At 47.9% G+C, this 15,772-nt stretch overlaps 8 protein-coding genes across 8 annotated transcripts; 4 read left to right on the plus strand and 4 right to left on the minus strand.

The window, feature by feature from the left end:
• Positions 1 to 608: 608 nt before the first annotated feature.
• CANTADRAFT_146060 (uncharacterized protein) lies at positions 609 to 1,281 on the minus strand. Its single transcript, XM_020206310.1, has 2 exons — positions 1,234 to 1,281; positions 609 to 1,127 (listed from the first exon to the last, which is right to left on the minus strand). Exon 2 carries the CDS (start codon positions 1,039 to 1,041, stop codon positions 757 to 759), a length of 285 nt encoding a protein of 94 aa, XP_020067555.1. The 5' UTR covers positions 1,042 to 1,127; positions 1,234 to 1,281; the 3' UTR covers positions 609 to 756.
• Positions 1,282 to 1,415: 134 nt separating this feature from the next.
• On the minus strand, positions 1,416 to 2,333 carry CANTADRAFT_4427 (uncharacterized protein; the record flags this gene model as incomplete). The annotated part of the gene is made up of 1 exon (XM_020209084.1): positions 1,416 to 2,333. The coding sequence occupies one exon, from the start codon at positions 2,331 to 2,333 to the stop codon at positions 1,416 to 1,418; it is 918 nt and encodes a 305-aa protein (XP_020067556.1).
• Positions 2,334 to 3,618: 1,285 nt separating this feature from the next.
• On the plus strand, positions 3,619 to 4,557 carry CANTADRAFT_145712 (uncharacterized protein). Its single transcript, XM_020206308.1, has one exon. The coding sequence runs from the start codon at positions 3,755 to 3,757 to the stop codon at positions 4,289 to 4,291; it is 537 nt and encodes a 178-aa protein (XP_020067557.1). The 5' UTR covers positions 3,619 to 3,754; the 3' UTR covers positions 4,292 to 4,557.
• On the plus strand, positions 4,473 to 5,453 carry CANTADRAFT_45079 (uncharacterized protein; the record flags this gene model as incomplete). The annotated part of the gene is made up of 1 exon (XM_020209176.1): positions 4,473 to 5,453. One exon carries the CDS (start codon positions 4,473 to 4,475, stop codon positions 5,451 to 5,453), a length of 981 nt encoding a protein of 326 aa, XP_020067558.1.
• Positions 5,454 to 6,235: 782 nt separating this feature from the next.
• Positions 6,236 to 7,192, minus strand: CANTADRAFT_88332 (thiosulfate sulfurtransferase; the record flags this gene model as incomplete). The annotated part of the gene is made up of 1 exon (XM_020211436.1): positions 6,236 to 7,192. One exon carries the CDS (start codon positions 7,190 to 7,192, stop codon positions 6,236 to 6,238), a length of 957 nt encoding a protein of 318 aa, XP_020067559.1.
• A 1,282-nt stretch (positions 7,193 to 8,474) lies between these two features.
• On the minus strand, positions 8,475 to 10,544 carry PUS7 (pseudouridine synthase; the record flags this gene model as incomplete). Its single annotated transcript, XM_020209019.1, has 1 exon — positions 8,475 to 10,544. One exon carries the CDS (start codon positions 10,542 to 10,544, stop codon positions 8,475 to 8,477), a length of 2,070 nt encoding a protein of 689 aa, XP_020067560.1.
• Positions 10,545 to 11,558: 1,014 nt separating this feature from the next.
• CANTADRAFT_34702 (uncharacterized protein) lies at positions 11,559 to 12,182 on the plus strand (the record flags this gene model as incomplete). Its single annotated transcript, XM_020208598.1, has 1 exon — positions 11,559 to 12,182. A coding segment is annotated over one exon (624 nt), but the record flags the coding sequence as incomplete, so codon positions are not given.
• An 803-nt stretch (positions 12,183 to 12,985) lies between these two features.
• Positions 12,986 to 15,067, plus strand: KIP2 (Kip2p; the record flags this gene model as incomplete). The annotated part of the gene is made up of 1 exon (XM_020209091.1): positions 12,986 to 15,067. The coding sequence occupies one exon, from the start codon at positions 12,986 to 12,988 to the stop codon at positions 15,065 to 15,067; it is 2,082 nt and encodes a 693-aa protein (XP_020067562.1).
• Between the last annotated feature and the right edge of the window lie 705 nt (positions 15,068 to 15,772).

A 15,772-nucleotide genomic window follows, 5' to 3' on the forward strand; every position in this document is an offset into this window, starting at 1 on the left:
GAGACTAAAGTTATGTAGAGATGGAGAAATATCCTTTTTGGGCAGGTGATGTATACAGGTGCGTCGTCTGTGCGGCTTTGTGGTGGGCTACTCCACCTGACGGGCCCAGAGGGGCAACCTGGGAACGACGGAGCAAGACGTCATGGTTGATGTGGTAAGCAGGTCACTGGCGAGGGGGAGGGGGATGATCATGGGGTTGTTCGGGGAGGTGGTTGTGGGTGGGTACGGTGTGGACCAGCCGATGGTGGTTGACGGATGTTGCGCAGGAAGCAGGACGCACTGCACGCAGAGAACACTACCGGCAGTGACACCGACAGTGGACATCTACTTCCATAGTCACTACTCCGGCTGCTATCCTCCACCCAGATCCCCAGGCCTCCCTGTACGATAAGGGATGGCCGCAACCAAATTGTCGGACGAAGGGTAGATCTGGCTACCCGCGCCCCGAATGGACCCCGAATGGTGGGGAACGCCAGTTGCTCACACGACACGAACACTGGCGATCCCCACCGCCACTGACCAGGGTGTGTGTGGACCGCTAGGGGCGTGTGTAAGGGGCAGTAGGCTCTGAAGGCGGTGGTGGTTGTGGCCTTACTGGGTCTTCTGGTGCCAGCGCATGCATCTGACGCTGGGGGCGTACTGGAGACGCAGGCAATAACTTCCTGATGTGGCAGTGCGCAAAATAGTATACATCAGCTATTTCCTGTTTGGGCAAGTGTTGATGGCCCAGGGCGCTGTCAGATAATGTGGTTAGATCTATATAACGACTCCAGCCAGTCCAGAAGGCGGCGGAGGGCATGGACGCGGGTCGTTGGAGCGACCTGCTTCCCAGTACAGTAATTGTCTCACCAGAGGAATGGCAGAATCGCGGAATGGCTGAGTGGCAGAGAGAACGGCCACCGTGTAGATTCCATCCGCAGGTTGTTTCCACGTACAGTAATTGACATTCCCCAGAGATGGCTGAGGTGCTTTCCAACGGCTCGGCCTCGAACCTTTACTTTCCACGTCCAGTAATTGACAGTCTCCGGGGTATCGCTGCATTGTGTTTCCCCGGACAACGTCTCCTCTGGTCTCAAAACCAGTTGTTTTCACTTCAGTAATTTACCCCAGAGTGTGCCAGTGTTGTATTTGCCAGGAAACAGCTCCTCTGACCCCAAAAAAGTCGTTTCCAAGTACAGTAATCGACTCCCTGAGATGTAATTCACAGACAACTGGCACTTCCTTGCTTTCCACGTACAGTAATTGTCATTCTTATGGCAGGAAGTATCCCAAAGGCACTCCTTCAAAACCAGCCGGCTCACGTCAGTAATCGTCATTTTGCCAGAGTACAGGAATGGTGTCTTCCCAACTGCCTAAAACCAGCAATTCATTAATTGACATTCTCAAGGCAAAAGTGTCCCAACGGCTGGCCAAACTTAGAATCCGTGGTCAGAGCTGCCGAAGCCGGGACCTCCAGGGCCTCCGAATCCGGGACCTCCAGGACCAGGGCCGTAGCCAAACGCACTGGAACTTCTGACGTTGCCTGGCAAGCCTGCTCCAAGCGCATCGAGGTCGTCCTCGCCGTAGGGGTCGTCAAAACGGGCTCCAGGTGGCACCCCCAATCTAGAGGTGTTTCCTCCCTGAGGGCGGCCGCCAAACAAGGGATGGTGGGGCGATGGGAACATTCCCCCGTCCTCTGAACCCAACGGATCGATGAAGGGCTTCATTTCGGGGTGTTTGGGCAATCCTGGTGGATTCAAGTCTCTGTCGCCAATAGCAGGAAACAGAGCAGATCCTGTGCCTCTGGGGGGCGCCCTGATCTCAAGCTCGTCCTCAAAGTCCGGCATGTCGGCTGGTCTTGTGTGGTGGGTGCCTGTGGGAGCAGTAGAGTTGTCCAAGCGGTCAGCGTCGTTGAAACGAGGGTTGGGGGACTTTCTGTGAGGCTTTTCTTGTGGGACCTCGACAGGACGATCGAAGAGCTTTCTGAGCTCGGTATCGGAGCCTGTCTTGTCGCGGACCCGCTTGTTGAACGCCTGGATCAAGTCGTTGGAGAGATTGATCTCGTTGATGGGAAACTGGATCTCGTGGTCAATGAGGTCGTTCAAGCTCCAGTCAATGGTGACATTGTCGACCTTTTTGGGGGTTCCGTGGACGAAGCTGACCACGTTCAATTGCTGGCTCAATTCTGTAACTGTAATAGTGAGTAATTGGAGGTCGCCTTCCACCAATTGGAACTGGACTAACTGGTCAGTTTCCGTGACACTTTTCTTGCGGAACTGGTTACAGGTTGGGTAGAGCGAGCCCACGTAGTTTGCGGCTAGATGGGCTGTGAGTTGGAGGTGATTGTTGATCATGTTGTGGTGGTGGTTAATGGCAGCCAATAGTTATCACGTGTGAGTACAGGGTGTTGGTTGATGGCGACTGTCTGCAGGACTGGTGGTCATGAAGCGTGTCACGTGACAGCAAGCGATAGAAGCAACAGGTCAGTTGTGGTAGCAACATCTGGTCAAGTGACAGGGTTATGTTGTGCAGCCACTAGCCTGGCGTGGATTGCACAGTAGAGCCAGTTTGTGGATAGATAGACGACCTGCATATAATCCATAGGTCTACCCTGTGTGGTTCATCTTGGGACCTCCAGATTGTTGGAACATATGCCTAAACGACATTGTCAAAAGAACGACATTGGATCAAACACGACCGATTTTGAAACTGGTATGGAATGAAGTCGATCATGGTCCAGAACCGCGAATTGAAAGGATGAACTCAAGACATTAAACTCTGAAACAAGAAATGAATACATGTGGTAATACGACCAACGAATGGAGAAGAAAACTCCATGAAGTGTCGAGAATTTGAGACGGAGAATTTGGGAACAAACACCCGGAGGAATCTGTGAAAAAGAAAAGAAATCTAATATAAATTAACAGTAAATTTCTATAATTTACCTTGTGCCAATATAGTATTAGATTGTGTGATATTATATAATTAGATATATAACTACCTATAAAAGTCTTATCCTCAGAAAGTAAACTTCCAGCCTGCACACAAGAATAGAAATTCTAACACAGATGGCCCCAAAATTATCATTCCTGCATACAAGTCGAGATCAACTGTAACATCGTTAGTCTTACTGGATCTTGTGCCAGTGTATTACTTGCTGAAAGCCGTTGGATCTAGAAGGGCTTTGCCGAAAGATCTATTTTGTTGACCTTTTGCCTATTATCGTGAAAATATGCCGAAAATGCAAAAATCCTAACGTGAAAGACAGCCCGGAGATGTTCAGCGAACTATATAGTAATAATTCTCTTAACAACGAGAGACCGTCTCAGATAGGTTCTCAATGCAGAATATACGAAGGCGAGGAAAAGCGGAATTAAAGCTAGAAATGAGAAGTTGATAATGTTAATCAATACTAAAATTACAAAAAATTGACCTAAAGAAGATAATTTAATATTTTGTTTACAATTAAAATAGAAGTAGTTACAATAATATATACTTCCCATCAGCAATTAAGAAAGAGGTAGGAAAAACAACAGTTGTGTCTCTCCAACATGAGGATCAAAAAATTACAAAGAAAATTTATAGGAGCACAGAATGGACAAAAAATCCAGTCAAAAATGTGAACAATTGTACGACTTCTTCGACTGTAGTGGTTGGCTCTATAACTGGGACTGCTTATGCGCAAAACAGAAGATGATGAAGCTATATTAGCAACTCTTCAGAAAATAAAATTTTCTTCGCGGTACCACCGCTCCGTACCGACAGCTCCGAGCAAATGGTACCGGGCGGTTCCGAAGCGAATTGCCTGACATTGACCCCTCGATACTACAGCGGCCCCAGCAGGTGGACCCGCCACCACCAACTGTCCCCCATCAGCTCCACACCTCACGTGACACCGCTGGCCAACTCCCTGGTTGCCTGGGTGATCGTGCTCGTCATGGCTACTGCCCCTAATCCCTTCCAGAGGGTTCTGTCGCCCGCACCGCACGTGAAATGCTCGTCCCAGCATATCCTGGCGGGAGCTGCCAGGGCCGAAAAACCGCTGGGCCCGCGCACCACGACTCAGCAACCATCTCCAGCAACTCGTAGGGACACCTCCCGCCAGCCACTGCCACCGGAGGGCCTCATTCCGCGGCAACCATGCCAGCACCCCCACGCCTGTAGAAACCGGCAGAACCTGGTAGAATACCCCCAGCCCCTCTATATCTGCCTCTATCTCTGGCTCTGTTCTGGCACTCATCCCTGGCTCTGGCCTTATCGTGCGTCTAACGTTTTTTCTCAATCCCAGGCCCAAATCACCACCATATGTTAGCCAAATTGTGACTGAGTTTTTACACCTATTCCTGGCCCAGCAGCTCTAGTCCCGACCCCCGCTGAACCCATCGTCCCGATACCCCCGACAGCACCCACTGCTGCCAGCACCACCAGCACCACCACCCATTCAGAGACTCCGATATTCCCGATATTCCCGAGATCACCACCAATCCACCAACATGACCACCACCGTCCCATTGATATACTCGTTCACCGAGTTCGTGGGCGTCGCCGACGCAGTGGCTGACCATGTGATCAGCGCCCAGAATATGGCCTTGTACAACACCTTGGACACCGACCAGATCGCACTTCTCAAGCAACTGCTCCAGCGCCCCCAGTTGGCGCTGACCGACAGCACCGCCACCCTCTCCACACCATCGCCAGGGCGTAGCACTGCCAGTCCCATTGCCAACGGCAACGGCAAGGTCAAGAAGGAAAAGAAAAAGAAGGCAGAGGCTCGGTTCAAGATCGCGCTTCTGGGCGGTTCTTTGATCAAGATCTTGCAACAGGGCCTCTTGTCACGCAACGACGGCTCTATCGAGTGGGACAAGTGGGACGTGTACTTTGCCGACGAGAGATTGGTGCCGTTCGAGTCGCAGGACTCCAACTATGGCCAGGCCAAACGTGAGATCTTCGACCACATCCAAGGCGACCTCAAGCCTCGTGTGTTCCACATCGACGAGTCGCTCATCTCCGACCCCCAGGAGTGTGCAGACCACTACGAGAAGGTTTTGGTGTCGAACTTTGCCAAAAAGGACTCGGTCAAGTTGCCCATGTTCGACTTGTTGTTGTTGGGATGTGCTCCTGACGGCCACATAGCGTCCCTCTTCCCCAACCACGGGGAGCAGTTGCGTGAGAAGTTGGCGTGGTGCATGCCTGTGTCCAAAGCGCCTTCAGGTCCCGAGAACAGAATCACTCTCTCGATTCCCGTGATATGTCATGCCAGCAGAGTGACCTTCGTAGTGGAGGGATTGACCAAGGCGCCTATCATGCGGATCATCATGGAAAGACCCGAGAAGGGGTTGCCTAGCTCCATCGTCAACGAGGGCGCAGCAGGCAAGGTGACGTGGTTCGTGGACGATGACGCGTTGAAGGACTGCTACGACGTGACCAAGAAGAAGTACAAGTTCTTGTCGATGGCGCCCCCAGAGGTGAATTAGGACCAGAAGCAATTAGTGGGACGAGAAGCAATTAGTGGACCTGACTCAGCAAAACTTGAATACTCAAGTCCAGATACTCAGATAGCAATTAATTATGGTCCTTCTCCAATGGGTTTACCTTCAACCTTCTCCTCCAGTCGTTCCACACCTTCTCTTTCCACGACTTCTCACTTATTCCATGTCTCCTCCATCCGCGTATCAAGTCGCTTTCCTGTCATTCCTAGCACTTTATTTCCAATCATTGACTCCATACTGGCGGGCACGGGGAGTTCAAAACTTCACCATTACTGCTTTCTAGTAGGGCAGTGACGTTCTGGTTTTTGTCTTTGGTGAGCTTGGCTCAGATCCTCATTTGTTTTTATACATGTTGCGTTCAGCGTTCTAATGATCATACATATATACATTTTTCTAATGCACATGATGTTCCTGGAGTGGTGCAGGTCTGAATAGATAAGACTGCTGTTGTAGTTGTATTTAATTTACATGGCGCAATATCGGCAGTTTGAGCAATTGTTAGCTGAGCAGTGTAGCTTTAGTGATTCTGGATCACGGCAAAATTGGACTACAATTGATAGTTGAGCAGTGTTGAGTTTGGTTCAGGATTGCTGCCAGCTGGAACTCACCAGGTGATTCTGAAAAATCGAGACTACAATTGATAATTTGAACAGCGTCGATTTATGGCCTGTAATTGATTGGATAGAACACTTGCTTTTGGTGTTTCGATCACGGTAAATTCGATACTACAATTGATAGTTCAACAATGTGCTTTTGGTAAATTTGGATTATACACTTTCCCGTGCCACCTCGCTCTTGTCGATGTACTCCGTAGGGGCCCTGTCGGCCCACTCGGTCCACGAGCCGTCGTACACCCTGACAGGAACGTCCAAACCAATGATGGAGTTGATGGCAAACTTCAAGATCACGGCAGTGACTCCCGAGCCACACATGACGATGATACCCTTCTTGTCTTCTAAGAAGTCGCTGTTGCTCAAGTCGAACCCGAACTCGTCCGCAAACACCTTCAACAATTCCTCCTTGCTTTTGTAGGTGCCTTCGCCGGTAAGAAGCTTGCTGAACGGCAAGGACAACGCGCCAGGAATGTGTCCCGAGCTCAACCCTGGTCTTGGTTCTGGCGCTTCACCCGTGAATCTGTCTTTCGATCTGGCGTCAAAAGTAATGTACTGCTTGCCCAACTGGTGGGACTTGACCAATTCCAAGAGCTCGTCGTACTCGATCACCTGGCTCTGGTAGTTTTGGGCAAACTGCTCTTTGGAGATTGGCTGGTACGCCTCGGTGCTGGGTGTTGGCAGAGGTTCCTTGGTGTCAACAGGGTACTCGCCGCTCTTGTAGGAGGCGTAGCTGTCCAAGAGATACACCTTGGGGTGGCCAAAGAGCGCAAATGTCCAGGCAGCTCTGGGGCTGGAGAAAATGCCGGACTTGTCATATACCACCAACTGGTCCTTGGACGAAATGCCCAATTGCGCCACTGCCAGCGTGAAATCCTCGTAGCTGGGTAACATGTGCGGGTACTTGGATCCTGGCAACGAGGTGGCGTCGAGGTCGAAGAATCTGGCGTTTTCGATCCGTTCCTTGTGGTATTCGTCCCTGCCATTCTTGGGGTTGTTTGGCATGTACCAGGTGGCGTCTATGGGCGCCACAGACGCAGAACGTCCAGCGGTGGAGAGGAGTGCCCTGTAGGCTGTGGGTGAGATTGTGGAGAGGAAGGACTTGGTGGCCATTGCAATGTGGGGGGAGAATGAAGTTTGCAGCGATTGGATCAGTTGATATATGGGTCACGTGGGGTGATAAGATTATTGCCACGGTGCGAGTCGGAGTAGTGCACTTGTTGGGTTAGATGATGGGTCCAGAATGTTGGTGGTGGAGTACTTGAGGCATGCGGTGCATGGAGCGCATCGGAGAGTTCAGAGGATTGCAGTGGAGGTTTTATCAGTGTTAAACCACCAGAATGGTGCAACAGGTTCAATGATAGTAAACTAGAAATTATGTAGATAGTGGTTCACGTTAGGAGTTATTGCTGATAATGTTTCACTGTATGGACAACACAAATTACTGATGAAGTAGTTAATTAGGTTTATGTTAACTAAAACCATACAATGTTCTTTGCATTTATGTTTTATTTCTTTACCTGATTCATTGGATTTATAGCTGATAATGTTTGACTATATGGACAACATTATTTATAGCTGATAATGTTTGACTGTATGGACAACATTAGTTATAGCTGGCTATCCTTTTGACTGTTGAACTAGCATAAAACTATACTTGTAAGACTTGGAGTGTTGGTATTGGATCATTCCGTTTGATCGTTGTGCATGCAACTGTAGCATTTTGGTTAATTCTACCATTAGTGACAAGCAGACCCGGTTCAATGGTGGGACCATATTGGTGATTGAGAGACTACAGGAGTCAATTGAATCATTCCGGGACTGTTTACTCCGATTTAATGCAACTACACCGAATTCTGAATCTATAAAATACAATAATCTCTCTCAACACATAATCAGGAGTCTTAATGAACAATTGGCTCTTCGTAATCAAGCATAGGTTTGAGCCGTCAGATAATAATTCTTATGTATAAATGTCTCACTACGACATATTAAATACTCGTTATCACCTGCGATGTTGGTTTAATTCTTGATTCTTCAGCTAGAGAGAACCTACTCAGATGAGAGACCTCTTCTCTATACGGTTCATTGTAAATTCTACAACGTTATGTTGATCCTCGATGATCTGCTCTCCTTTTTTTTATTTATTTTGCTGAGCTCATTAAAGACAATAGGCACATTCTGCTTCAAATTATAGACTGAAGGGAATAGACCCTCCACAGTCCGTATGATGATGTCTGGACTAGAACGATACAGGAGTTCAAAAACCAATGGAGCTTGCCAACAATCTCAAAAATTACTATAATTTCCATTCTAATATCCTATAAACAATTCATTTCAGTTACATCCTGGATCATAAAATTGCCTAGCTTCTCTTCGTCTTCATCTAATGCTTCTAGTTGGCAGGAGCCATCATGGCCTGTGAAAAACGGGCAGTGTCGGCCTTCATGAACTCTCTCAAGGCCATGGTGGCATAACTGCTCACACCCAACTGCATGCTCAACACAATCGCCAACTTTTCACCATCCGGGGAAGTATTGATGATTCTGCCAGGAGCCTCAACTCCCTCCTTCTTCTGCTTCAAGATCTCCATGTCTGTTCTGACCAAAGGAACCTCGTCGCCCGAATATCTCACCAACTCGTAGGAAAGGTGCTCGGGTTTCGACATCAAATTTCTGTAGGAACCAGCTAAAGAAAACTCCTTGACTCTTCTGGACATCTTGAATGGATCCAAGCCATCCTTGGCCATGGTGTCGACATACACCTGCCTCAAGGTCTCGTTGGTGGGGTACTGGATCTTGTAGCCTGGACCTGGGAGCACAACATCGTAGATAGAGTACTTACCCGAGTCGATGTCTTCCTGGGTCAATGGCTTGACCTTGGTGTCTCTGCTGATGGCGACGTCTTCTTCGAAGTCCTCGTCTTTCACTGCTGGCGTGTCGTCCACCACCAAGTCTCCCACCTGCAATTCCAAGCCAAACAACTCGATTCTCTTGGTGGCCACCATGTTCCACACGTATGACTGGTAGGCATGGCCGTACATGATTCTCAAGTTCTTGGGGATGGCCATGATTGCCTTGAAGTACGAGTTGGATCCGTACTCCTCGTCCTCGTTCAACTGCTCCTTCTCCAACACCTTCAAGATCGAGCTTTCAGCAGAAAACCGGTGGGGCATTTTCTTCAAAGTCAAAGTTGGGTTGGAGGTTTCGGCCCAGATCCTTCTGGCTTCCACTGAGTCGGGAGCAACTACTTCTTGTTCAGATAAAATTAATTCCACAACACTCTTCCAGTCCTCCTTGAGCACATGAACTCCGAGAACGTGAGTAGAAATGGAAAAGGAACCGAATCTTTGCATTCCGTAGTAGTTGATGAATCCCTTTTCCTTCAACGAGTCGAAGCACTCAGCCACCACTTGCTCGACGTTGTCTTCGCTGCGCACAGCTTGGAGATCTCTGATGGTGATTACGAACTCGTTACCTTTCAAGTCACCCAAGCCCAAGGGCCTGTCCTCGTAGGAAAATCCGCCCAAGGTGGAGCCCTTCAACGCCTTGTTGAGCGAGCTAACTCTGACGACCTTTCCACGGTGAATGCTGAATCTCTGGCAAGTCACACCTCTTCTGTCCTTGGTTCCTGCAAAATTGATGGCTTTGGGAGGGAATCTCAACAACTTCGAGATGGTAGATGCAACCTCCATGGTCTCTCTGTTCTCCTTGTAGACGGTGAAGTGCAAGTACGGCTTGAAAGGTCCCAATCCGTAGTTGACTACTCCGTTTTCGTCCACATGGTGCATGCTTTCTTGGGGGTTGGTCTTGTGTCTTCCCTGCCCCTTCTTGGCGAGAGCGATGTTGAAGTGGTTCTCTGGTGAGGTGATGGTGTCCAAGGTGCCCTGGAACGCCGATCTGAAGAGTTGGTGCAACTTTCCTCTGACTTGTTTGTCATTGAACACGGTGGTGGTTTGCATGTTGTTACCAGTTGTGTACAACTGTTCGACCTGGGCCAACTCGTTCTCAGAGATCAACGTCAAGAGCTCCTTGCGGTCCTCGTCCGACAACGTGTACTTGGGTTTGGCTTCCTCTTCTGCCTTCTTGGCCTCTTCTTCGACCCGTTTCTTCTCCTTGTAGGCTTCGAGCTCCTCGGGACTCATGTCCTCGGTTTCGGCCTTCTCCTGCTCTCTCTTCTCGGCTCGACGCTCCTTCTTGCTCTTTCCCAAGTCGAGTCCTTCGTCTTCAAGGTGGACCACCTTGCCGTCCATGTCGATCTCGTTGACCTGGAAGTCGGCGTAGAGCTGCTTAATGCTGCCAATGAACCCACCATCGGAACGGTTGTTCTCGTTGATGTACGACGTGATGCCTACCTGGCTCTCTTGGACCACCTTCAAGGCACGCTCTCTCTGGTCCAACTTGGGCTTTTTGGACGCCTCGTCGAGGGCACTCTCGATGGGTCTTTTGGTGGTGTTTTCTGTCATTCGGAGGGTGTGGGGGAGAAACGGTGGCTTCAACGACTTGACGATGGTGTAGAGGCTGGATAGTTATTTGGACCTCATGGGGTATCTGGTGATGAAAAGTTGGCGGGAAGCATGCAGGATGAGATGAGTTGGGTGCGGTTGGTGAAGCACGAGACAGATGAGCGAAGAGGTGGATCTAGGGGGCAGGGGACAGGGGGTAAATGGTAGAGGGTAAAGATGCAAGGAGGAAGCTGACTTGGGCATGAAGCTCTACATGCTTATAGAATGGCGCTTGCTGTCCTTGAAATTAATTTTGTTAGATCTTGTATAGTTTTTTGTGTAGGAACATATCTTTCGAAATGCCAGATCACAATTCCAGGAAGGTTGCATTGTCGAGCACGCAAACGAAGATGTTCTTCCCGCTGAGCTGGTGTTAAGCACAGAATGGCTGCTCCGGTGAGTTGCAATCTAAATTTTGGGGTCTTGTTTCAAGGAAATGGACCAAATTTGCTTCAATTTGGACTCAAGTAACAATTGTTAATATACAAGGGTTTTAGCTTCTGGAAAGAAGTCATCACCGGGAGTTTGAAGACTTAATGTATTGGCTGGCCAAGTCTCTAGTTCTTATCTCTCTGTATCGAACCTCGCTGCACCATTTTTCCACGGACACAAATAGCTGCGAAATCACAATCACACATTATCATTGCTATGTTCAGAAAAGTCCGGACTACCGACTTCAGGGGACCTGCTCTTCCGTTTGCTACCAATCGCCTGGATCCACAATCGACAACCTCCGAGTGGTACCAGGAATTCCCCATCAAAGCAGCCAGCTTAAGTCGTCTAGTCCGAGCATGCTCCAGATCCGTGGGTGGGTGGGTAGAGCCGCAATTTAGCACCAGAGAGCCCCAATTGCCGCATGTCATAGATGAAGAGTCTAGAATGGGGATTCCTGTCTTGGACAACTTACGCATTAAGGAATTGTACCGTCTAATGGCGGTGCACAAGGATGAAAGTACGCAACCTGATTTCAAAAACAGAACGGTGGTACTCAGCTGTATTCCAAAAGGTTGTAGCCTCAGAAATGTCTTGTCACAAGTTTGTGGAGGACCATTGGAAAGGTTGGCCTTTCACGATTCAGAACTGCCCAGCTTGGAGCTCGTGTTCATTTTTCCAGAGGATGCCTATAAATTCTACTCCTATTGCAATAACACAGGCCATTTCGTGATAAACGGAGTAAAGGTCAAGACAGATTGGGCTTTAGGTTCTACCACAGACGCAAAATGTCACCAACCCGCAATATCCAAAGGGTTGATGAACGAAATAACCCAGCTTGGCTCTAGAAGAATTCTAATCTTTGCACAAACTGTACCTAGAAAAGTCCTCGTCAGCAACAAAAAGCTCTTTTACCCCGATCCAGAACTACACTTTTCCACTTGTCTTGATATCAAGCAGATCAAGAAGGAATTTTCACACTATGGTGAGGTTGTTTATCTGGGTCCGATTATATCCAGAAAATTGAGCTTTTCAGTCCATTTTTCCGATATAAGATCGGCAATCATGGCCAAGAGAGACTGTGAAAGAGAAGGAACACTCATGAACTCGAAGTATGGTCAGTGGTCTATTTGGTTCGCTAGGGATGTGACTGATAAGCCATGTATAGAGGAATAGGTATAGGTACTTATTACTATTTTATAATTTATACTTGATGAAGTAGAATGAGTTATAGTTATGAATGCGGTGACATTTTGAAGTTCTAATTATCGTAAATAAAGCTTTTGTAATTCCAATAATTACTTGAACTAGTACCAGTCAGAAACTTCAGCTGCTCCTTCCTGTTGCCTTGAAATTATGCACCAGCACTTATAATGAAGACAACTGGATTTTTCCGGCTTACAGAACTTTTTCCTCTTGGACTTTCAAAAGTTTATACTACCTAATTTGTAGTTACTATAACGGCTCCTCAACTAGAGTAACTCTACAATGGGGACGAGAACGCATGGAAGAAGCTTTCTCCTGGAGTTGGCACCGTTTTCCTTGCCGGTGCTTCGTCAATTCGAGGCTTGGACATTTTCTGGTACTTGACAACCTACAATCGAGACCAGGGCCGAGGGCAAAACGTGACTTATTGAGTTCCGGCCGCCTAGGTCGATAGATGTACCAGTGGTGAAACAGCACGAAAAAAGACCGATAGAGGCCTAAAGCTCCATGTATCGACAAGGCTTCTTTGTTAAATGTATCCAAACCTCTTTCAACCACCTAGACCCCCGTGGTGTCCCGCCAAAGCTCCCCCAAGTTGCGCCTAATTTGGATCACGTGACTAGAGCTCGTGTCGGTGCGGCCCTCTCATTACTTTCCCTATCTAGGCACCTAAATAGTGACACAAACCCACCCACACATCTTTCCGAACCAACTACCCATTCCTGATTCCACTCCCTTATCTTGTCTTCAACGTTGCACCCGCCATGTCCATGTCCCAAAGAACGCCCTTACGTTCCAGGTCCTCGCTAGGCAACTTCCTGCTGTCAGGAGGGACTGGAACCGCCGCACAATCCAGTCCTGTTCCTCCCAAGCCCAGAATCAACATGACTGATTTGAGACGCCCTCCCTCAAGAACCCTCAGACCAGGTTCTCCCAAGGCTCCAGTGACCCGTTCCAGGCCCAGCTCAGCTATGGCACACTTTGGAAGCCGTCCTTCAACGCCCTCAGCCGTGGCTAGACCAGAACCGTATACTGGCTCCATCACTGTATCCATCAGACCCAATCCCTACAGCGTGAATCCCAGCCAGAACAGTCCCTGGGAGATCCAGTCACCAGCGGGAAAGATCACCAACACCACAGACATGGCGTCTTTCAGCTTCGACAACGTTTTTGCACCCGACTCGTCGTTGTCCAATCGTGAAGTGTACCAGAGATCGTGCTCCAACATCGTCGACAAGTTCCTCCACGAAGGCTTCAACGGCACAATTTTTGCCTATGGTATGACTGGCTCAGGCAAGACGTTCTCCATGAGAGGGTCCGAGCAGGACCCAGGGTTTATCTCGTTGGCAGTGGATGCGATCTTTGAAAAGATCGACTCGGACTCCATCGACAAGGAGCACACCATCCAGATGACGTACTTGGAGATCTACAACGAAAAGATCATCGACTTGTTGCAGCCTTCGATCACCCAGAGTGACTTGAAAATCAGAGACGATCCGGTGTTTGGAACCAGAATCATGGGCATCACCACCCCCACGATCGGGTCCAAGCAACAGCTACTTCAGCTTATATCAAAAGGTGACACCAACCGTAAAACCAGTGCAACCGACTTCAACACCCGTTCTTCCAGATCGCACTCCATTCTCCAGATCAAATTGAATACCATTAACTTGTCGAATAAGACAGAGACCCACTCCACCCTCTCCTTATGTGATTTGGCAGGTTCAGAAAGAGCAGTCTCAAGTCTCGAGAGAAGGAAAGAAGGCTCGTTCATTAACAAGTCCTTGCTTGCGTTGTCAACGGTTATCAACAAGTTATCGATGGCCTCGAACACAAATAATGCGGATCACATACCTTATAGAGATTCCAAGCTTACGCGTTTGTTACAGCCAGCTTTGTCAGGGTCATCCTTAATTCTGATCTTGTGTACTATCCATATTGGTTCGCCATTGTCTAGTAACCAACAGTTTACCTCAGAGACATACAACACCTTAAGATTCGCAGCCAGAGCCAAGGATATTATGATGAATGTGCAACAGAACAAGTCTTCCAAGTTTGGAGACGCAGAATCGATGAAGCTCATTGAGGAATTGAAGAAGACGATCGAAAACCAAAATAATGAAATAGTAATGTTAAAGATGAATGGATACCTGCCAGAAGTGGCTACTGGATCAGTCGGTTCTTCTGATTCGATTGTTGCACAGAAAAACTTGAAGATTGCACAGCTCGAAGCCGAAAACAAATTGTTAAATGAAAAGCTAGAGCATTTAACACGGTTAACGGACCTCCAAAAGACAGAGACAATTATCTTAAAGAATGATACTTTGAACGATATCTTAGGTTCTGGAACCGAGTCTCTGCAGATAATGATGGCCAATCTCGAAGAGTTCTATAAGAGAGTCAACTACGAGATGGATGAGCAAAAATCATACATCAATCATCTTGAGAACCGAGTGAAATCGAGTCAGCAGCAGGTGTCGTTGATGCAAAATTCTGGCTCGCAAATGCAATCCCAGAGAGATCGGGATGATGATGAAATCACCAACAAGCAGTACGAGGAGTTGTTGAAGGAGCAAGAGGAAGAGATCATCCAGTTGAAGGAGTTGCTTAAGGACAAGGACCACTTGATCAAGAGCTTGACCAAGACCACCAAGTTGCGCCGTTTGGTTGACTCGAACATAATGAATTCGCAAGACCAAATGCTGGCGGATTCCGAAGGCAAAAAGCCAGTTTTGGCGGCAGTATCCGATGCTGTGGACAAAGAAAACAATGTGTTGAGGCTGTTCAAGATTGGACCTAGACCTTCGATAGAGGTCGAGGTGGAGCCTCGGATCAAATTCATGTAACGATAACGACTGTGGTATACTGGGAAATAGATTGTAAGATATGATGAGAGATGTAGACATAGAGGCCCATGTTAGATAGTTGGGTAAAATAATTGATTAAATTGGAGTCTAGATGTAGGTTACAAGAAGGGACCATTGATGCAGAGCCGTAGAAGAATAAGGGGGCCACAGAGGAAACATGGTGGTTTTTGGTTATATATGATGGAAGTTCAATATTTACGATTTTGCACAAATTGCGAAAAAATTGGAATTTTGCATCAACAAGACTGGGGGAACTTTGAAGGAAGCAAACCGGAACCCCCATCCTGAAACTGTTGAATGCACGTATCGATAAATGCTTTAATGTGGGTGCATCACTAAGAGAAGAGTCCAATAAGAGTTAATCTTCTCACTCGAATATGACGGATTTCTAAATCAGAGAAACGACTCAAAGTCCACCAAAAACGTAGCCTAAAGCACTTTTGGGTGCTACCTGCCAAAGGACAATATGGAAATAAAAAATTACCGGAGGGTCTTATCTATTTAGGTAAAAGGACTGAATAAGAACATGGTCATTTTTTATCTATTGGTTCCAAAGTGGGTGCGTGGGCTACTATGCTATTCATGGCAATACTCCACGATTTTATTGCTTTGTAGAATAGCCTATTTGCTTCATGTGAACGATCAAAGCGAATATTCATCCATTAGTTAAAGTTTGCCTCATTG

The sequence above is a fragment of the Suhomyces tanzawaensis genome, assembly GCF_001661415.1.
Source record: "Suhomyces tanzawaensis NRRL Y-17324 unplaced genomic scaffold CANTAscaffold_1, whole genome shotgun sequence".
Lineage (NCBI taxonomy): Eukaryota > Fungi > Ascomycota > Pichiomycetes > Serinales > Debaryomycetaceae > Suhomyces > Suhomyces tanzawaensis.